General features: G+C 43.4%; 1 protein-coding gene across 1 annotated transcript in view; it reads left to right on the top strand.

The window, feature by feature from the left end:
* The window catches only part of LOC139531543 (ankyrin repeat domain-containing protein 33B-like), a 35,952-nt gene extending 13,060 nt beyond the window's left edge, over positions 1 to 22,892 (top strand). The window contains exons 2-6 of the mRNA XM_071328062.1: positions 19,745 to 19,874; positions 20,028 to 20,168; positions 20,619 to 20,760; positions 21,165 to 21,363; positions 21,493 to 22,892. Coding sequence (XP_071184163.1) covers positions 19,745 to 19,874; positions 20,028 to 20,168; positions 20,619 to 20,760; positions 21,165 to 21,363; positions 21,493 to 22,044 — 1,164 coding nt within the window. The 3' untranslated portion in view covers positions 22,045 to 22,892. The remainder of the gene's footprint in view (positions 1 to 19,744; positions 19,875 to 20,027; positions 20,169 to 20,618; positions 20,761 to 21,164; positions 21,364 to 21,492) is intronic.
* The last annotated feature ends 1,399 nt before the right edge of the window (positions 22,893 to 24,291 follow it).

The following is a 24,291-nucleotide window of genomic DNA, read 5'->3' as shown; positions in this document are numbered from 1 at the left end:
ATCAAATCAAATTTTATTAGTCACATACACATGGTTAGCAGATGTTAATGCGAGTGTAGCGAAATGCTTGTGCTTCTAGTTCCGACAATGCAGTAATAACCAACAAGTAATCTAACCTAACAATTCCACAACTACTACCTTATACACACACAAGTGTAAAGGGATAAAGAATATGTACATAAAGATATATGAATGAGTGGTGGTACAGAACGGCATAGGCAAGATGCAGTAGATGGTATAGAGTACGGTATATACATATGAGATGAGTACTGTAGGGTATGTAAACATAAAGTGGCATAGTTTAAAGTGGCTAGTGGTACATGTATTACATAAAGATGGCAAGATGCAGTAGATGATATAGAGTACAGTATATACATATGAGATGGGTAATGTAGGGTATGTAAACATTATATTAAGTGGCATTGTTTAAAGTGGCTAGTGGTACATTTTTACATAATTTCCATCAATTCCCATTTTTAAAGTGGCTGGAGTTGAGTCAGTATGTTGGCAGCGGCCGCTAAATGTTAGTGGTGGCTGTTTAACAGTCTGATGGCCTTGAGATAGAAGCTGTTTTTCAGTCTCTCGGTCCCTGCTTTGATGCACCTGTACTGACCTCGCCTTCTGGATGATAGCGGGGTGAACAGGCAGTGGCTTGGGTGGTTGTTGTCCTTGATGATCTTTATGGCCTTCCTGTGACATCGGGTGGTGTAGGTGTCCTGGAGGGCAGGTAGTGATGCGTTCTGCAGACCTCACTACCCTCTGGAGAGCCTTACGGTTGTGGGCGGAGCAGTTGCCGTACCAGGCGGTGATACAGCCCGACAGGATGCTCTCGATTGTGCATCTGTAGAAGTTTGTGAGTGCTTTTGGTGACAAGCCGAATTTCTTCAGCCTCCTGAGGTTGAAGAGGCGCTGCTGCGCCTTCTTCACGACGCTGTCTGTGTGGGTGGACCAATTCAGTTTGTCCGTGATGTGTACACCGAGGAACTTAAAACTTTCCACCTTCTCCACTACTGACCCGTCGATGTGGATAGGGGGGTGCTCCCTCTGCTGTTTCCTGAAGTCCACAATCATCTCCTTTGTTTTGTTGACGTTGAGTGTGAGGTTATTTTCCTGACACCACACTCCGAGGGCCCTCACCTCCTCCCTGTAGGCCGTCTCGTCGTTGTTGGTAATCAAGCCTACCACTGTAGTGTCATCCGCAAACTTGATGATTGAGTTGGAGGCGTGCATGGCCACGCAGTCGTGGGTGAACAGGGAGTACAGGAGAGGGCTCAGAACGCACCCTTGTGGGGCCCCAGTGTTGAGGATCAGCGGGGTGGAGATGTTGTTACCTACCCTCACCACCTGGGGGCGGCCCGTCAGGAAGTCCAGGACCCAGTTGCACAGGGCGGGGTCGAGACCCAGGGTCTCGAGCTTGATGACGAGTTTGGAGGGTACTATGGTGTTAAATGCTGAGCTGTAATCGATGAACAGCATTCTCACATGGGTATTCCTCTTGTCCAGATGGGTTAGGGCAGTGTGCAGTGTGGTTGCGATTGCGTCGTCTGTGGACCTATTGGGTCGGTAAGCAAATTGGAGTGGGTCTAGGGTGTCCGGTAGGGTGGAGGTGATATGGTCCTTGACTAGTCTCTCAAAGCACTTCATGATGACGGAAGTGAGTGCTACGGGGCGGTAGTCGTTTAGCTCAGTTACCTTAGCTTTCTTGGGAACAGGAACAATGGTGGCCCTCTTGAAGCATGTGGGAACAGCAGACTGGGATAAGGATTGATTGAATATGTCCGTAAACACACCAGCCAGCTGGTCTGCGCATGCTCTGAGGACGCGGCTGGGAATGCCGTCTGGGCCTGCAGCCTTGCGAGGGTTAACACGTTTAAATGTTTTACTCACCTCGGCTGCAGTGAAGGAGAGCCCGCAGGTTTTGGTAGGGGGCCGTGTCAGTGGCACTGTATTGTCCTCAAAGCGGGCAAAAAAGTTGTTTAGCCTGTCTGGGAGCAAGACATCCTGGTCCGCGACGGGGCTGGTTTTCTTTTTGTAATCCGTGATTGACTGTAGACCCTGCCACATACCTCTTGTGTCTGAGCTGTTGAATTGCGACTCGATTTTGTCTCTGTACTGGGACTTAGCCTGTTTGATTGCCTTGCGGAGAGAATAGCTACACTGTTTGTATTCGGTCATGCTTCCGGTCACCTTGCCCTGGTTAAAAGCAGTGGTTCGCGCTTTCAGTTTCACGCGAATGCTGCCGTCAATCCACGGTTTCTGGTTTGGGAATGTTTTAATCGTTGCTGTGGGTACGACATCGTCAATGCACTTCCTAATGAACTCGCTCACCGAATCAGCATATTCGTCAATATTGTTGTTGGACGCAATGCGGAACATATTCCAATCCGCGTGATCGAAGCAGTCTTGAAGCGTGGAATCAGATTGGTCGGACCAGCGTTGAACAGACCTGAGCGCGGGAGCTTGTTGTTTTAGTTTCTGTTTGTAGGCTGGAATCAACAAAATGGAGTCGTGGTCAGCTTTTCCGAAAGGGGGGCGGGGGAGGGCCTTATATGCGTCGCGGAAATTAGTATAACAATGATCTAGGGTTTTTCCAGCCCTGGTAGCACAATCGATATGCTGATAGAATTTAGGGAGTTTTGTTTTTAGATTAGCCTTGTTAAAATCCCCAGCTACGATGAATGCAGCCTCAGGGTGTGTGGTTTCCAGTTTACAAAGAGTCAGATAAAGTTCGTTCAGGGCCATCGATGTGTCTGCTTGGGGGGGAATATATACGGCTGTGATTATGATCGAAGAGAATTCCCTTGGTAGATAATGCGGTCGACATTTTATTGTGAGGAGTTCTAGATCAGGTGAACAGAATGACTTGAGTTCCTGTGTGTTGTTATGATGATCACACCACCAGGTCAGTTAGGATCACTACTTTATTTTAAGAATGTGAAATGTCAGAATATAGTAGAGCGAATTATTTATTTCAGATCTTATTTCTTTCATCACATTCCCATTGGGTCAGAAGTTTACATACACTCAATTAGTATTTGGTAGCATTGCCTTTAAATTGTTTAACTTGGGTCACACGTTTAGGTAGCCTTACACAAGCTTCCCACAATACGTTGGGTGAATTTTGGCCCATTCCTCCTGACATAGCTGGTGTAACTGAGTCAGGTTTGTAGGCCTCCTTGCTCGCACACGCTTTTTCAGTTCTGCCCACACATTTTCTATGGGACTGAGGTCAGGGCTTTGTGATGGCCACTCCAATACCTGACTTTGTTGTCCTTAAGCCATTTTGCCACAACTTTGGAAGTATGCTTGAAGTCATTGTCCATTTGGAAGACCCATTTGTGACCAAGCTTTAACTTCCTGACCGATGTCTTGAGATGTTACTTCCATATATCCACATAATTTTCCTGCCTCATGATGCCATCTATTTTGTGAAGTGCACCAGTCCCTCCTGCAGCAAAGCACCCCCACAACATGATGCTGCCACCCCGTGCTTCACGGTTGGGGTGGTGTTTTTCGGCTTGCAAGCATCCCCCTTTTTCCTCCAAACATAATGATGATCATTATGGCCAAACAGTTCTATTTTTTTTCATCAGACCAGAGGACATTTCTCCAAAAAGTATGATCTTTGTCCCCATGTGCAGTTGCAAACCGTAGTATGGCTTTTTTAGGGCGGTTTTGGAGCAGTGGCTTCTTCCTTGATGATCGCCCTTTCAGGTTATGTCGATATAGGACTCGTTTTACTGTGGATATAGATACTTTTGTACCTGTTTCCTCCAGCATCTTCACAAGGTCCTTTGCTGTTGTTCTGGGATTAATTTGCACTTTTCGCACCAAAGTATGTTCATCTCTAGGAGACAGAACGCGTCTCCTTCCTGAGTGGTATGATGGCTGCGTGGTCCCATGGTGTTTATACTTGCGTACTATTGTTTGTACAGATGAACGTGGTACCTTCAGGCATTTGGAAATTGCTCCCAAGGATGAACCAGACTTGTGGAGGTCTACAATATTTTTTCTGAGGTCTTGGCTGATTTCTTTAGATTTTCCCAGGATGTCAAGCAAAGAGGCACTGAGTTTGAAGGTAGGCCTTGAAATACATCCACAGGTACACCTCCAATGGACTCAGATGATGTTAATTAGCCTATACCAAGCTTCTAAAGCCATGACATAATTTTCTGGAATTGTCCAAGCTGTTTAAAGGCACAGTCAACTTAGTGTATACTTCTGACCCACTGGAATTGTGATACAGTGAATTATAAGTTAAATAATCTGTCTGTAAACAATTGTTGGAAAAATTACTTGTGTCATGCACAAAGTAGATGTCCTAACCGACTTGCCAAAACTATAGTTTGTTAACAAGAAATTTGTGGAGTGGTTGAAAAACGAGTTGTAATGACTCCAACCTAAGTGTATGTAAACTTCCGACTTCAACTGTATGCAGGCATCACTTTTCTGTTTTTTATTTTTACGAATTGTTTGAAACAAGTCATTTTTTTCATTTCACTTCAACAATTTGAACAATTTTGTGTATGTCCATTACATGAAATCAAAATCAAAATCAATTTAAATTACAGGTTGTAATGCAACAAAATAGGAAAAACACCAAGGGTGATGAATACTTTTGAAAGGCACTGTATCCAAGCTGCAGGTTAAGGTTAAATCTAGACTTGGTTTCCTCCATCGTAACCGCTCCCTCTTTCACCCCTGCTGCCAACTAACCCTGATTCAGATGACCATCCTACCCATGCTAGATTACGGAGATGTAATTTATAGATCGGCAGGTAAGGGTGCTCTCAAGTGGCTAGATGTTCTTTACCATTTGGCCATCAGATTTTCCACCAATGCTCATTTTAGGACACATCACTGCACTCTATACTCCTCTGTAAACGGGTCATCTCTGTATACCCGTCGCAAGACCCACTGGTTGATGCTTATTTATAAAACCCTCTTAGGTCTCACTCCCCCCTATCTGAGATATCTACTGCAGCCCTCATCCTCCACATACAACACCCGTTCTGCCAGTCACATTCTGTTAAAGGTCCCCAAAGCACACACATCCCTGGGTCACTCCTCTTTTCAGTTCGCTGCAGCTAGCTACTGGAACGAGCATGGAACTACCATGTTGTGTTTCTGTTGTGTTGCTACCATGTTGTGTTGTCATGTTGCTGCTACCATGCTGTGTTGTCTTGTGTTGCTACCATGTTGTGCTGCTGCCATGTTGTGTTGCTACCGTGTTGTTATCATGTTGTGTTTCTACCATGTTGTGCTGCTGCCATGTTGTGTTGCTACCGTGTTGTTATCATGTTGTGTTTCTGCCATGTTGTGTTGTCATGTTGTTTTGCTACCATGTTGTGTTGTCATGTTGTGTTGCTACCATGTTGTGTTGTCGTGTTGTGTTGCTACCATGCTATGTTGTTGTGTTGCTGCCATGTTTTGTTGTCATGTGTTGCTGCCATGTTGTGTTGCTGCCATGTTGTGTTGTCATGTTGTGTTGTCATGTTATGTTGCTACCATGTTGTGTTGTCATGTTGTGTTGCTACCATGCTGTGTTGTTATGTTGCTGCCATGTTTTGTTGTCATGTGTTGCTGCCATGTTGTGTTGTTGTCTTAGGTCTCACTTTTTGTAGTGTTTTGGTGTCTCTCTAGTCGTGATGTGGGTTTTGTCCAACATTTACATTTTGAATCCTGTCTCCGCAGGCCATCTTTGTAAATACAAATGTATTCTTAATTGACTTGCCTAGTTAGAAAAAGGTTCAATAACTTAGTTTATTTTTTATCCCGCGTTCTGGCATTTTGACCACCTGTAATTTTTGTTCAAGGAAATGGATGATTAGACATGTTGTTTTAACACCTGCTGATCAAATATATGTTTTCTGTCTCAAAAACAGTGAAAATGTGTAACTTGTATAACAATTAGGGTTTCAAACAGGGAAAAACGTAATGTTTCCACAACAGGGTTGGGATTTGGACATTGGACCAGGCAAAACACTATGGACACCAGACTGCTGTCTTTTAATCAACGAATATCTTCAAAATTAGCCAATTTAGTTGTTGAATGTGTTCTGTGGATGAAGGGTTTGCACTGCTGCTAACAAGTAAAGACAAATCTTACAAAATGTAAAACATGATCCAACAACCTTGGACATGGAACCCTGTTACTCATGCACAGTACAGAACAATGTCATCCACACTAAAGACACACCTCTTCACTTCTCTGTCGTCTTAGTTATAGAACAATGTCATCCACAATAAAGACACACCTCTTCACTTCTCTGTCGTCTTAGTTACAGAACAATGTCATCCACACTAAAGACACACCTCTTCACTTCTCTGTCGTCTTAGTTACAGAACAATGTCATCCACACTAAAGACACACCTCTTCACTTCTCTGTCGTCTTAGTTACAGAACAATGTCATCCACACTAAAGACACACCTCTTCACTTCTCTGTCGTCTTAGTTACAGAACAATGTCATCCACACTAAAGACACACCTCTTCACTTCTCTGTCGTCTTAGTTACAGAACAATGTCATCCACACTAAAGACACACCTCTTCACTTCTCTGTCGTCTTAGTTACAGAACAATGTCATCCACACTAAAGACACACCTCTTCACTTCTCTGTCGTCTTAGTTACAGAACAATGTCATCCACAATAAAGACACACCTCTTCACTTCTCTGTCGTCTTAGTTACAGAACAATGTCATCCACACTAAAGACACACCTCTTCACTTCTCTGTCGTCTTAGTTACAGAACAATGTCATCCACAATAAAGACACACCTCTTCACACAGATTCTCTGTCATCTTAGTTACAGAACAATGTCATCCACAATAAAGACACACCTCTTCACTTATCTGTCGTCTTAGTTACAGAACAATGTCATCCACAATAAAGACACACCTCTTCACACAGCTTCTCTGTCGTCTTAGTTACAGAACAATGTCATCCACAATAAAGACACACCTCTTCACACAGATTCTCTGTCATCTTAGTTACAGAACAATGTCATCCACAATAAAGACACACCTCTTCACTTCTCTGTCGTCTTAGTTACAGAACAATGTCATCCACAATAAACACACACCTCTTCACACAGCTTCTCTGTCGTCTTAGTTACAGAACAATGTCATCCACAATAAACACACACCTCTTCACACAGCTTCTCTGTCGTCTTAGTTACAGAACAATGTCATCCACACTAAAGACACACCTCTTCACTTCTCTGTCGTCTTAGTTACAGAACAATGTCATCCACACTAAAGACACACCTCTTCACTTCTCTGTCGTCTTAGTTACAGAACAATGTCATCCACACTAAAGACACACCTCTTCACTTCTCTGTCGTCTTAGTTACAGAACAATGTCATCCACACTAAAGACACACCTCTTCACTTCTCTGTCGTCTTAGTTACAGAACAATGTCATCCACACTAAAGACACACCTCTTCACTTCTCTGTCGTCTTAGTTACAGAACAATGTCATCCACAATAAAGACACACCTCTTCACTTCTCTGTCGTCTTAGTTACAGAACAATGTCATCCACACTAAAGACACACCTCTTCACTTCTCTGTCGTCTTAGTTACAGAACAATGTCATCCACAATAAAAACACACCTCTTCACACAGATTCTCTGTCATCTTAGTTACAGAACAATGTCATCCACAATAAAGACACACCTCTTCACTTCTCTGTCGTCTTAGTTACAGAACAATGTCATCCACAAAAAAGACACACCTCTTCACACAGATTCTCTGTCGTCTTAGTTACAGAACAATGTCATCCACAATAAAGACACACCTCTTCACTTCTCTGTCGTCTTAGTTACAGAACAATGTCATCCACAATAAAGACACACCTCTTCACACAGATTCTCTGTCGTCTTAGTTACAGAACAATGTCATCCACAATAAAGACACACCTCTTCACTTCTCTGTCGTCTTAGTTACAGAACAATGTCATCCACAATAAAGACACACCTCTTCACACAGCTTCTCTGTCGTCTTAGTTACAGAACAATGTCATCCACAATAAAGACACACCTCTTCACTTCTCTGTCGTCTTAGTTACAGAACAATGTCATCCACAATAAAGACACACCTCTTCACTTCTCTGTCGTCTTAGTTACAGAACAATGTCATCCACACTAAAGACACACCGCTTCACACATATTCTCTGTTGTCTTAGCTTTCCATCCTCCGTCTAGTTCACTTCCCTGGTTAGTCTGTCATCATGTTTAGTCTATTTTTATATCCCGACTTATTTTAATGTGATTTTTATAGCTTTTTATCCTGCTGATTTCCTTCTGTATGTTAAGTGACTTTGGGTGTCTTGAAAAGCACTTAAAATAAAGTGTAATATGATTATGAATGAAACTTTTTTCAAATTTAAATTCATAACAGTTTGAAGTGCATTTAAAAAAACAACAACATTCAAATCCTTTTGAAGCTGCTAAGCAGTTATGCAGAACCCAGTGCAAGAGCTGGGAGCAACATCAATCCACTACAGAACAGATTAGGATTTGGGAAGGACACACATTAATCTGCTTTAAGAACAAGCCCGCGCCCTACATTTAAAACATCACAACTTCAGCTATGTGTATGGCCAGGTACAGTACGTGCAAAGGCAATATTTCACACACACAGCCATCGTCTCACGTAGAATTTAGACACCATTGAACAATTTCGCTGCTCAGTTATTCCATGAATTCCTGATTATACACCACACAAATCACTTAAATCAGCCACACACACAAATGTATACAAGCACACACACACAAACACACAGTCGTTCCCTGGAAGTACCTCTCAGGGTGATTGTTTCAGGGTTGAGCCGTGAGTGTCTGGCATTATTTTTAGCCTCAGTACTCTATAGGCTTGTCTCATACCCCCCCTCCACCCACCCACGCACACACACACACACACACACACACACACACACACACACACACACACACACACACACACACACACACACACACACACACACACACACACACACACACACACACACACACACACACACACACACACACACACACACCCACCCACGCACGCACGCACGCACACACACACACACACACACACACACACACACACACACACACACACACACACACACACACACACACACACACACACACACACACACCCTCTACATACATATAGAGGTTGGAGAAGGGGACTGTTACATACATATAGAGGTTGGAGAAGGGGACTGTTACATACATATAGAGGTTGGAGAAGGGGACTGTTACATACATATAGAGGTTGGAGAAGGGGACTGTTACATACATATAGAGGTTGGAGAAGGGGTCTGTTACATACATATAGAGGTTGGAGAAGGGGACTGTTACATACATATAGAGGTTGGAGAAGGGGACTGTTACATACAATAGAGGTTGGAGAAGGGGACTGTTACATACATATAGAGGTTGGAGAAGGGGACTGTTACATACATATAGAGGTTGGAGAAGGGGACTGTTACATACAATAGAGGTTGGAGAAGGGGACTGTTACATACATATAGAGGTTGGAGAAGGGGACTGTTACATACAATAGAGGTTGGAGAAGGGGACTGTTACAGACATATAGAGGTTGGAGAAGGGGACTGTTACATACATATAGAGGTTGGAGAAGGGGACTGTTACATACATATAGAGGTTGGAGAAGGGGACTGTTACATACATATAGAGGTTGGAGAAGGGGACTGTTACATACATATAGAGGTTGGAGAAGGGGACTGTTACATACATATAGAGGTTGGAGAAGGGGACTGTTACATACATATAGAGGTTGGAGAAGGGGACTGTTACATACATATAGAGGTTGGAGAAGGGGGCTGTTACATACAATAGAGGTTGGAGAAGGGGACTGTTACATACAATAGAGGTTGGAGAAGGGGACTGTTACATACATATAGAGGTTGGAGAAGGGGACTGTTACATACATATAGAGGTTGGAGAAGGGGACTGTTACATACAATAGAGGTTGGAGAAGGGGTCTGTTACATACATATAGAGGTTGGAGAAGGGGACTGTTACATACATATAGAGGTTGGAGAAGGGGACTGTTACATACATATAGAGGATGGAGAAGGGGTCTGTTACATACATATAGAGGTTGGAGAAGGGGACTGTTACATACATATAGAGGTTGGAGAAGGGGACTGTTACATATATATAGAGGATGGAGAAGGGGACTGTTACATACAATAGAGGTTGGAGAAGGGGACTGTTACATACAATAGAGGTTGGAGAAGGGGACTGTTACATACATATAGAGGTTGGAGAAGGGGACTGTTACATACATATAGAGGTTGGAGAAGGGGACTGTTACATACAATAGAGGTTGGAGAAGGGGACTGTTACATACAATAGAGGTTGGAGAAGGGGACTGTTACATACAATAGAGGTTGGAGAAGGGGACTGTTACATACAATAGAGGTTGGAGAAGGGGACTGTTACATACATATAGAGGTTGGAGAAGGGGACTGTTACATACATATAGAGGTTGGAGAAGGGGGCTGTTACATACAATAGAGGTTGGAGAAGGGGACTGTTACATACAATAGAGGTTGGAGAAGGGGACTGTTACATACATATAGAGGTTGGAGAAGGGGACTGTTACATACATATAGAGGTTGGAGAAGGGGACTGTTACATACAATAGAGGTTGGAGAAGGGGACTGTTACAGACATATAGAGGTTGGAGAAGGGGACTGTTACATACATATAGAGGTTGGAGAAGGGGACTGTTACATACATATAGAGGTTGGAGAAGGGGACTGTTACATACATATAGAGGTTGGAGAAGGGGACTGTTACATACATATAGAGGTTGGAGAAGGGGACTGTTACATACATATAGAGGTTGGAGAAGGGGACTGTTACATACATATAGAGGTTGGAGAAGGGGACTGTTACATACATATAGAGGTTGGAGAAGGGGGCTGTTACATACAATAGAGGTTGGAGAAGGGGACTGTTACATACAATAGAGGTTGGAGAAGGGGACTGTTACATACATATAGAGGTTGGAGAAGGGGACTGTTACATACATATAGAGGTTGGAGAAGGGGACTGTTACATACAATAGAGGTTGGAGAAGGGGTCTGTTACATACATATAGAGGTTGGAGAAGGGGACTGTTACATACATATAGAGGTTGGAGAAGGGGACTGTTACATACATATAGAGGATGGAGAAGGGGTCTGTTACATACATATAGAGGTTGGAGAAGGGGACTGTTACATACATATAGAGGTTGGAGAAGGGGACTGTTACATATATATAGAGGATGGAGAAGGGGACTGTTACATACAATAGAGGTTGGAGAAGGGGACTGTTACATACAATAGAGGTTGGAGAAGGGGACTGTTACATACATATAGAGGTTGGAGAAGGGGACTGTTACATACATATAGAGGTTGGAGAAGGGGACTGTTACATACAATAGAGGTTGGAGAAGGGGACTGTTACATACAATAGAGGTTGGAGAAGGGGACTGTTACATACAATAGAGGTTGGAGAAGGGGACTGTTACATACAATAGAGGTTGGAGAAGGGGACTGTTACATACATATAGAGGTTGGAGAAGGGGACTGTTACATACATATAGAGGTTGGAGAAGGGGGCTGTTACATACAATAGAGGTTGGAGAAGGGGACTGTTACATACAATAGAGGTTGGAGAAGGGGACTGTTACATACATATAGAGGTTGGAGAAGGGGACTGTTACATACATATAGAGGTTGGAGAAGGGGACTGTTACATACATATAGAGGTTGGAGAAGGGGACTGTTACATACATATAGAGGTTGGAGAAGGGGGCTGTTACATACATATAGAGGTTGGAGAAGGGGACTGTTACATACATATAGAGGTTGGAGAAGGGGACTGTTACATACATATAGAGGTTGGAGAAGGGGACTGTTACATACATATAGAGGTTGGAGAAGGGGTCTGTTACATACATATAGAGGTTGGAGAAGGGGACTGTTACATACATATAGAGGTTGGAGAAGGGGACTGTTACATACAATAGAGGTTGGAGAAGGGGACTGTTACATACAATAGAGGTTGGAGAAGGGGACTGTTACATACATATAGAGGTTGGAGAAGGGGACTGTTACATACATATAGAGGTTGGAGAAGGGGACTGTTACATACATATAGAGGTTGGAGAAGGGGTCTGTTACATACATATAGAGGTTGGAGAAGGGGACTGTTACATACATATAGAGGTTGGAGAAGGGGACTGTTACATACAATAGAGGTTGGAGAAGGGGACTGTTACATACATATAGAGGTTGGAGAAGGGGACTGTTACATACATATAGAGGTTGGAGAAGGGGACTGTTACATACAATAGAGGTTGGAGAAGGGGACTGTTACATACATATAGAGGTTGGAGAAGGGGACTGTTACATACAATAGAGGTTGGAGAAGGGGACTGTTACAGACATATAGAGGTTGGAGAAGGGGACTGTTACATACATATAGAGGTTGGAGAAGGGGACTGTTACATACATATAGAGGTTGGAGAAGGGGACTGTTACATACATATAGAGGTTGGAGAAGGGGACTGTTACATACATATAGAGGTTGGAGAAGGGGACTGTTACATACATATAGAGGTTGGAGAAGGGGACTGTTACATACATATAGAGGTTGGAGAAGGGGACTGTTACATACATATAGAGGTTGGAGAAGGGGGCTGTTACATACAATAGAGGTTGGAGAAGGGGACTGTTACATACAATAGAGGTTGGAGAAGGGGACTGTTACATACATATAGAGGTTGGAGAAGGGGACTGTTACATACATATAGAGGTTGGAGAAGGGGACTGTTACATACAATAGAGGTTGGAGAAGGGGTCTGTTACATACATATAGAGGTTGGAGAAGGGGACTGTTACATACATATAGAGGTTGGAGAAGGGGACTGTTACATACATATAGAGGATGGAGAATGGGTCTGTTACATACATATAGAGGTTGGAGAAGGGGACTGTTACATACATATAGAGGTTGGAGAAGGGGACTGTTACATATATATAGAGGATGGAGAAGGGGACTGTTACATACAATAGAGGTTGGAGAAGGGGACTGTTACATACAATAGAGGTTGGAGAAGGGGACTGTTACATACATATAGAGGTTGGAGAAGGGGACTGTTACATACATATAGAGGTTGGAGAAGGGGACTGTTACATACAATAGAGGTTGGAGAAGGGGACTGTTACATACAATAGAGGTTGGAGAAGGGGACTGTTACATACAATAGAGGTTGGAGAAGGGGACTGTTACATACAATAGAGGTTGGAGAAGGGGACTGTTACATACATATAGAGGTTGGAGAAGGGGACTGTTACATACATATAGAGGTTGGAGAAGGGGGCTGTTACATACAATAGAGGTTGGAGAAGGGGACTGTTACATACAATAGAGGTTGGAGAAGGGGACTGTTACATACATATAGAGGTTGGAGAAGGGGACTGTTACATACATATAGAGGTTGGAGAAGGGGACTGTTACATACATATAGAGGTTGGAGAAGGGGACTGTTACATACATATAGAGGTTGGAGAAGGGGGCTGTTACATACATATAGAGGTTGGAGAAGGGGACTGTTACATACATATAGAGGTTGGAGAAGGGGACTGTTACATACATATAGAGGTTGGAGAAGGGGACTGTTACATACATATAGAGGTTGGAGAAGGGGTCTGTTACATACATATAGAGGTTGGAGAAGGGGACTGTTACATACAATAGAGGTTGGAGAAGGGGTCTGTTACATACATATAGAGGTTGGAGAAGGGGACTGTTACATACAATAGAGGTTGGAGAAGGGGACTGTTACATACAATAGAGGTTGGAGAAGGGGACTGTTACATACAATAGAGGTTGGAGAAGGGGACTGTTACATACAATAGAGGTTGGAGAAGGGGACTGTTACATACAATAGAGGTTGGAGAAGGGGACTGTTACATACATATAGAGGTTGGAGAAGGGGACTGTTACATACATATAGAGGTTGGAGAAGGGGGCTGTTACATACAATAGAGGTTGGAGAAGGGGACTGTTACATACAATAGAGGTTGGAGAAGGGGACTGTTACATACATATAGAGGTTGGAGAAGGGGACTGTTACATACATATAGAGGTTGGAGAAGGGGACTGTTACATACATATAGAGGTTGGAGAAGGGGACTGTTACATACATATAGAGGTTGGAGAAGGGGGCTGTTACATACATATAGAGGTTGGAGAAGGGGACTGTTACATACATATAGAGGTTGGAGAAGGGGACTGTTACATACATATAGAGGTTGGAGAAGGGGACTGTTACATACATATAGAGGTTGGAGAAGGGGTCTGTTACATACATATAGAGGTTGGAGAAGGGGACTGTTACATACATATAGAGGTTGGAGAAGGGGACTGTTACATACAATAGAGGTTGGAGAAGGGGACTGTTACATACAATAGAGGTTGGAGAAGGGGACTGTTACATACATATAGAGGTTGGAGAAGGGGACTGTTACATACATATAGAGGTTGGAGAAGGGGACTGTTACATACATATAGAGGTTGGAGAAGGGGTCTGTTACATACATATAGAGGTTGGAGAAGGGGACTGTTACATACATATAGAGGTTGGAGAAGGGGACTGTTACATACAATAGAGGTTGGAGAAGGGGACTGTTACATACATATAGAGGTTGGAGAAGGGGACTGTTACATACATATAGAGGTTGGAGAAGGGGACTGTTACATACAATAGAGGTTGGAGAAGGGGACTGTTACATACATATAGAGGTTGGAGAAGGGGACTGTTACATACAATAGAGGTTGGAGAAGGGGACTGTTACAGACATATAGAGGTTGGAGAAGGGGACTGTTACATACATATAGAGGTTGGAGAAGGGGACTGTTACATACATATAGAGGTTGGAGAAGGGGACTGTTACATACATATAGAGGTTGGAGAAGGGGACTGTTACATACATATAGAGGTTGGAGAAGGGGACTGTTACATACATATAGAGGTTGGAGAAGGGGACTGTTACATACATATAGAGGTTGGAGAAGGGGACTGTTACATACATATAGAGGTTGGAGAAGGGGGCTGTTACATACAATAGAGGTTGGAGAAGGGGACTGTTACATACAATAGAGGTTGGAGAAGGGGACTGTTACATACATATAGAGGTTGGAGAAGGGGACTGTTACATACATATAGAGGTTGGAGAAGGGGACTGTTACATACAATAGAGGTTGGAGAAGGGGTCTGTTACATACATATAGAGGTTGGAGAAGGGGACTGTTACATACATATAGAGGTTGGAGAAGGGGACTGTTACATACATATAGAGGATGGAGAATGGGTCTGTTACATACATATAGAGGTTGGAGAAGGGGACTGTTACATACATATAGAGGTTGGAGAAGGGGACTGTTACATATATATAGAGGATGGAGAAGGGGACTGTTACATACAATAGAGGTTGGAGAAGGGGACTGTTACATACAATAGAGGTTGGAGAAGGGGACTGTTACATACATATAGAGGTTGGAGAAGGGGACTGTTACATACATATAGAGGTTGGAGAAGGGGACTGTTACATACAATAGAGGTTGGAGAAGGGGACTGTTGAATACAATAGAGGTTGGAGAAGGGGACTGTTACATACAATAGAGGTTGGAGAAGGGGACTGTTACATACAATAGAGGTTGGAGAAGGGGACTGTTACATACATATAGAGGTTGGAGAAGGGGACTGTTACATACATATAGAGGTTGGAGAAGGGGGCTGTTACATACAATAGAGGTTGGAGAAGGGGACTGTTACATACAATAGAGGTTGGAGAAGGGGACTGTTACATACATATAGAGGTTGGAGAAGGGGACTGTTACATACATATAGAGGTTGGAGAAGGGGACTGTTACATACATATAGAGGTTGGAGAATGGGACTGTTACATACATATAGAGGTTGGAGAAGGGGGCTGTTACATACATATAGAGGTTGGAGAAGGGGACTGTTACATACATATAGAGGTTGGAGAAGGGGACTGTTACATACATATAGAGGTTGGAGAAGGGGACTGTTACATACATATAGAGGTTGGAGAAGGGGTCTGTTACATACATATAGAGGTTGGAGAAGGGGACTGTTACATACAATAGAGGTTGGAGAAGGGGTCTGTTACATACATATAGAGGTTGGAGAAGGGGACTGTTACATACATATAGAGGTTGGAGAAGGGGACTGTTACATACATATAGAGGTTGGAGAAGGGGACTGTTACAGACATATAGAGGTTGGAGAAGGGGACTGTTACATACATATAGAGGTTGGAGAAGGGGACTGTTACATACATATAGAGGTTGGAGAAGGGGACTGTTACATACATATAGAGGTTGGAGAAGGGGACTGTTACATACATATAGAGGTTGGAGAAGGGGGCTGTTACATACAATAGAGGTTGGAGAAGGGGACTGTTACATACAATAGAGGTTGGAGAAGGGGACTGTTACATACATATAGAGGTTGGAGAAGGGGGCTGTTACATACATATAGAGGTTGGAGAAGGGGACTGTTACATACAATAGAGGTTGGAGAAGGGGTCTGTTACATACATATAGAGGTTGGAGAAGGGGACTGTTACATACATATAGAGGTTGGAGAAGGGGACTGTTACATACATATAGAGGTTGGAGAAGGGGACTGTTACATACATATAGAGGTTGGAGAAGGGGACTGTTACATACATATAGAGGTTGGAGCAGGGGACTGTTACATACAATAGAGGTTGGAGAAGGGGACTGTTACATACATATAGAGGTTGGAGCAGGGGACTGTTACATACAATAGAGGTTGGAGAAGGGGACTGTTACATACATATAGAGGTTGGAGAAGGGGACTGTTACATACATATAGAGGTTGGAGAAGGGGTCTGTTACATACATATAGAGGTTGGAGAAGGGGACTGTTACATACAATAGAGGTTGGAGAAGGGGTCTGTTACATACATATAGAGGTTGGAGAAGGGGACTGTTACATACATATAGAGGTTGGAGAAGGGGACTGTTACATACATATAGAGGTTGGAGAAGGGGACTGTTACATACATATAGAGGTTGGAGAAGGGGACTGTTACATACAATAGAGGTTGGAGAAGGGGACTGTTACATACATATAGAGGTTGGAGAAGGGGTCTGTTACATACATATAGAGGTTGGAGAAGGGGACTGTTACATACATATAGAGGTTGGAGAAGGGGACTGTTACATACATATAGAGGTTGGAGCAGGGGACTGTTACATACAATAGAGGTTGGAGAAGGGGACTGTTACATACAATAGAGGTTGGAGAAGGGGACTGTTACATACATATAGAGGTTGGAGAAGGGGACTGTTACATACATATAGAGGTTGGAGAAGGGGACTGTTACATACAATAGAGGTTGGAGAAGGGGACTGTTACATACATATAGAGGTTGGAGAAGGGGACTGTTACATACATATAGAGGTTGGAGAAGGGGTCTGTTACATACATATAGAGGTTGGAGAAGGGGACTGTTACATACATATAGAGGTTGGAGAAGGGGACTGTTACATACATATAGAGGTTGGAGAAGGGGTCTGTTACATACATATAGAGGTTGGAGAAGGGGACTGTTACATACATATAGAGGTTGGAGAAGGGGTCTGTTACATACATATAGAGGTTGGAGAAGGGGACTGTTACATACATATAGAGGTTGGAGAAGGGGACTGTTACATACATATAGAGGTTGGAGAAGGGGACTGTTACATACAATAGAGGTTGGAGAAGGGGACTGTTACATACATATAGAGGTTGGAGAAGGGGACTGTTACATACATATAGAGGTTGGAGAAGGGGACTGTTACATACAATAGAGGTTGGAGAAGGGGACTGTTACATACAATAGAGGTTGGAGAAGGGGACTGTTACATACATATAGAGGTTGGAGAAGGGGACTGTTACATACATATAGAGGTTGGAGAAGGGGACTGTTACATACAATAGAGGTTGGAGAAGGGGACTGTTACATACATATAGAGGTTGGAGAAGGGGACTGTTACATACATATAGAGGTTGGAGAAGGGGTCTGTTACATACATATAGAGGTTGGAGAAGGGGACTGTTACATACATATAGAGGTTGGAGAAGGGGACTGTTACATACATATAGAGGTTGGAGAAGGGGTCTGTTACATACATATAGAGGTTGGAGAAGGGGACTGTTACATACATATTGAGGTTGGAGAAGGGGTCTGTTACATACATATAGAGGTTGGAGAAGGGGACTGTTACATACATATAGAGGTTGGAGAAGGGGACTGTTACATACATATAGAGGTTGGAGAAGGGGACTGTTACATACATATAGAGGTTGGAGAAGGGGACTGTTACATATATATATAGAGGTTGGAGAAGGGGACTGTTACATACATATAGAGGTTGGAGAAGGGGACTGTTACATATATATATAGAGGTTGGAGAAGGGGACTGTTACATAGATATAGAGGTTGGAGAAGGGGACTGCCACAATGGGCGCCGGTGAAGCAGTTGTTGTGGGAGGTTAAGTGCCTTGCTCAAGGGCACAATGGCAGTCAATGGCATCTAGGATTTTATACCAGCAACCCTCTGGTTGCCAGCTCACTTCCAAACAGATTATTTTCCCAGTCAGACCCAGGATTCAAACTGACAAACCTCCGGTTGCTGGCTTGTCTCTCTAACAGCTTGGCTACCTGCCGCCACTACTAAAATATATACATTTGACTCCTAGTAGAAAGAATACCCCAAGTTTACTGTCTCTATTGTGCTGTCCTTTATTCCTCTCCTTTGTTCCCAATACCTCTTCTATCATTTCTCTGTCTCCATCTCCTCTCCTTTGTTCCCAATACCTCTTCTATCATTTCTCTGTCTCCATCTCCTCTCCTTTGTTCCCAATACCTCTTCTATCATTTCTCTGTCTCCATCTCCTCTCCTTTGTTCCCAATACCTCTTCTATCATTTCTCTGTCTCCATCTCCTCTCCTTTGTTCCCAATACCTCTTCTATCATTTCTCTGTCTCCATCTCCTCTCCTTTGCCTCTCTCCACTCATCTACACCCCCCCCCCCCCCATCCTCCCTCTCTGGCAGTAGTGTTTGTTTTGGCTGATGAAGTGTTGGCCTTCCGGAAAACACTGGGACTTTTCCAGGAGATTCCAAGCTGTATACACACACATTTCACTGGCATTCCAAAAACACGGCATTCCAAAAACACGGCATGACAGAAAGCAGTAGGAGTTTTCCACAAGGATCGAAATTCTGTTTTAACAGCAAACAAAACTGATTTAATGTTGACGGTATGATATTAGTTTTGGACCGTACATACAGGCCTCCCGTTGTTGTCTAACCTCATTGACACTGGCTTGGATCTCATATCATGTTTCTCCAGTTAAGCATCAGAACAGAACTAGCACTGTCAACTAGATTGTCTATTCAGGAACCAACTTTGACATGCAGGCAGGCAGGCATGGACACGGACACGCACACGCACACACACACACACACTGTGGCCTTCCCGGAACAGTAGCCACCTCAGCGCTATAGGTAGAGAGGGTGGGAGGGAGAAACAGAGCTGTTGAAGACAGAACAGTAAAACGCCTGTGACTGTCTGAGAGACTTTTAAACCTTTTCTCTCTCGCTCGCTCTCACACACAGACGGGGCTGATGGTGGCGTGTTACCAGGGTTACGTTGACGTTGTCATAGCGTTGGCTCAGTGTTGTCACCTGGATGTCAACTGGCAGGACACTGAGGGGAATACCGCCCTCATCACAGCTGCACAGGCAGGTACGACACACACAAACACACACACCCGCATGCGCACACACAGATCCACAAACACACACACCCACACACACCTGCATGTGCACACATAGACCCACACAGTTCAAAAAGGTTCACAAGGCTCTCCCCCTCTCGCCCCCCCCCCCCCCCCTCCAGGTCACATAATGATCAGTAACTACCTGTTGAACTACTTCCCTGGTCTGGACATAGAGAGGAGGAACTGCCATGGCTTCACTGCTCTGATGAAGGCTGCTATGCAAGGCAGGGTGGAGTGTGTACGAGCCCTGATGCTAGCAGGTAAGTACACAGATGGACAAACAAATTCACCTTGTTTATATTTAACTTACTTTAACATATATTTCATCATTCATATTTCAATCATATTTACCTGAAAACAGTAATTTAAAGCAGAAATAACATCTACCAGTAGGGTTCAATTTGACATCTGAAGGATCTCGTCATACATTGATCTCCTTGCCTCTCTCCTCCTTTCTCTCCTACTCTCCTCTCTCTCCTACTCTCTCCTCCTCTTTCCTCCCTCTCCTCCTCCTCTCTCCTCCTCTCTCCTACTCTCTCCTCCCTCTCCCTCCTACTATCTCCTCCTCTTTCCTCCCTCTCCTCCACTCTCTCCTACTCTCTCTCCTACTCTCTCCTCCCTCTCCCTCCTACTATCTCCTCCTCTTTCCTCCCTCTCCTCCACTCTCTCCTACTCTCCTCCTCTCTCCTCCTCTCTTTCTCCTCTGTAAGGAGCTGACATGGAGGCAAGGGACTTTGGTCGTCAGCTGACCTCCAGAGAGTGGGCGTTTTTCACAGGACGCTACGACAGCGCCTGGGCCATGACACGCCTCCACTCCAGACCCTGTCCTTATCAACTGTGTGACGCATACAGGTAGAATATACTTGATGAGTGATGATGATGATGAGGATGGTGATGATGATGAGGATGATGGAGATTATGAGGATGGTGGTGATGATTATGGTGGTGATGATGATGGTGATGATGAGGATGATGGTGGTGATGATGAGGATGGTGGTGATGATGATGGTGATGATGATGGTGGTGATGATGATGATGGTGGTGATGATGATGAGGATGGTGCTGATGATGATGGTGATGATGAGGATGATGGTGGTGATGATGAGGATGGTGGTGATGATGGTGGTGGTGATGATGATGAGGATGGTGGTGATGATGGAGGTGATGATTCTTATTATCATTATACGATGTCATCGGTATAATTTCATATTGCAATTCTTCCAATATTATTTCCTAATCTGATATAATTGTTCCAGTCCAGAGTGGCCCCAGCTGGCTTCTCTAGTATCTAAGGCCCGGGAGCCTCGAGGCTGTATGCAGCGTATATCAGACACCATACGGAACGCTCTGACATTCGCTAACATCACAGAGCCTCACGACGAAGGAGTATTAGATCACCTAGTCACCATGACAACAGCACTGGGGAGCCCCTTCGTGGCAATGGCTTGTTCCACAGTGAGTTAGAAACTTCTGTTTCTTTGTTCCTCTCACTTCTACTGTATTTAACCTCTCTCTCTGTCTTCATGTTCTCATTGCTCACCCCCCCCTTCCTCTTATATATACCTGTTTGTACTTGCTCTTCAGGTGTGTCCAGCAAGCCCACCCTGCGTGGGTAAACGTCGCTACTCCGTCCCAGAGATCCTCCGATGCCAACGGGCCAAAGAACTGAAAACCCAGAACCCTGAGAGGCTCGACAACCACAGCAAACTCTTCCAGAACTCACAGGTCACTCTGGTGCCCAAATCTCCAAAGGACCGGCGAACCATCCTGCTGCCGTCGAACAAAAACCCCACCACGACTAACCCTACCCTCGGTAAGGTGTCTGGGGCTGGGGCGTCTTCCTCCATGGCCCTGAGAAAGACTAGCCTGCTGCCTCTGGGTATGGTGAAGTGTAGCAGTGTGCGGCCGGGGATGTCCATTCCCAAGGTCAGAATCTCTAAGGCCCCAACGCCGACCTTTGAACCTGAGAGGGTCCACAGGAAGAGCAGTTTTAAAGACGGAGGGGGCGACTTCCTGCAGCTTCCCAAGTGGAGGTATAAAGAACTGAAGGAGGAGAGGAAGAGAGCGGAGGAGGCGGAGAGGAGGAGGGTGGAGGCGGCCATGAGGCGGCACCTGGGTTCCAGGAAGAGGAAATGACATCGTAGGAGGAAGTGATGTCACTCCACCCTGTCCTCCACTGTTGCCTAGGTAGCAGTTCAGAGTTATTTGTTTTGCTTTTTGAGGCAGTAAAAGTGACAGTGCTTTATTTTCTAATGCGTTTGATTCACAAAATCAGCAGTATTTTTTTATAGTGTGATTTCTTTATTACCTGACACTTACCCAGGCTACAAACCCATATGATCTGACTGTGTACAGATCATGTTTCACTAATATATCTGACACATCACACGTTGAAACTTTATTGCCTAAAATGATGATACTATACGCTTCGGGAAGGGTTAGAATGGGACAAATATAAAGGGTTAAAATATTGCGTAGCCTATAAAACCTTTGAGTAAGCCTACCAGCATGTCAAACTGACTTATCGTCAAAGATAAACACAAGATAAGCATTATTTTGTAACCAATGGCATTTGACTGACATTTTTAGATAGGAATTGTGCTTTGATATGTTGAAATGGCATCTACTTTATATTGGCTTTTTGAAAGCTTTTCTAATTCTGTGAATGTATTTTGCATATAGATTGTACCTCATCAGGTATTTTTTTATTATGAGTATACTATATATAAACTGTTTTTATTTTCTAATAAAGTAGGCATATTTTGAGAATGTGAATAAAAAAAGAAATGTCTTAGAGCAATATTATGTATCAAATGGGGGAAAACTAAAACTATATCCTGAAATGTTTACATGTTATGAATGAGATCAAAGTATTGCTACTCTGACCTCAGATCAACATCTAGGAGCACCTTCATCATGTGCTTATTACAAACACAGGTGTGTATTCCGATCAGACAGAAGCCATACTATTGGTTGAGAAGTTGGAACAGAAAATAAAGGATGAAAATAATAGCTGGGAGGTAGGATCACAAATGGCAACTGGAAAGTCTTGATATAATATAGTATTATTTTGGTAGGGATTTATATAATATAGTATTATTATGGTAGGGGTTGATATAATATAGTATTATTTTGGTAGGGATTTATATAATATAGTATTATTTTGGTAGGTATTTATATAATATAGTATTATTATGGTAGGGATTTAGATAATATAGTATTATTATGGTAGGGATTGATATAATATTATTATGGTAGGGATTGAAGAGAACAATCTAGAAGAAAAAGAAACGCCCACCTATTTAGGCGAGGTGCTGGTTAGCGGAGTAGAAAACTTAAAAATAAAGGAGAGCCGCAGACTCTAGGAGCTCAGATGCAAAAGTATTTAATTTACCAACGTTTCGACAGGCAAGCTGTCTTCTAAATATTTTTTGCATCTGAGCTCCTAGAGTGTGCGGCTCTCCTTTATTTTTAGGGATTGAAGAGAAGACAATTTCACAGTGATAACCCCAAAGACAGGACTGGCTTTAAGTGCCATATTTTAGGTGTGTCTAACAGCCAATGTGATAAGTTGCTATGGAGTTACTAGGAAGCAGTGGTTGGCCACAAAAATAATTTATGTAAACAAATGGAGCAGGCTAGGCAGCAGGAGCGTAACACTAAAATGCTTTCCCAGACATATCACAAAGACTCCAGGTGAATTCTGTGTCTGCCCTGGTCCCCCTTTAAAAGGAATGGACGAAAACTCTCTACACTCTCTGCTTATACGAGTCCAATTTTTAAAAAGTCTTTAGTGAACAATTGTACACTTCTCTCAGGAAGCCACGCTATGGATTTACGAAACAGATTCACAAGGTTTTGTTTGTTTGAGTGGTAATGGAACTACAATGGGACCAGCAATATCTAGTCCGTGTACTCTACAATATTCTTGTTTATGGTGAATAAAAACACAACTGGAATGCAATGCGCTCTACTGTTTGTGTTTGTGAGGGTGAGTGACTCTTTCTAAAACATAAAAAAGGTGGTGCATCATTTCCTTCTAAGTACCAGGTGCATCATTTCCTGCTAAGTACCAGGTGCATCATTTCCTGATAAGTACCAGGTGCATCATTTCTTTCTAAGTACCAGGTGCATCATTTCTTGATAAGTACCAGGTGCATCATTTCTTGATAGGTACCAGGTGCATCATTTCCTGATAAGTACCAGGTGCATCATTTCCTTCTAAGTATCAGGTGCATCATTTCCTGATAAGTATCAGGTGCATCATTTCTTGATAAGTACCAGGTGCATCATTTCCTGATAAGTATCAGGTGCATCATTTCCTGATAAGTACCAGGTGCATCATTTCCTGATAAGTATCAGGTGCATCATTTCTTGATAAGT

The sequence above is a fragment of the Salvelinus alpinus genome, chromosome 10, assembly GCF_045679555.1.
Source record: "Salvelinus alpinus chromosome 10, SLU_Salpinus.1, whole genome shotgun sequence".
NCBI lineage: Eukaryota > Metazoa > Chordata > Actinopteri > Salmoniformes > Salmonidae > Salvelinus > Salvelinus alpinus.
Note: the sequence above shows the minus strand (reverse complement) of the source record. Positions and strands in the feature narration are given on the sequence as shown.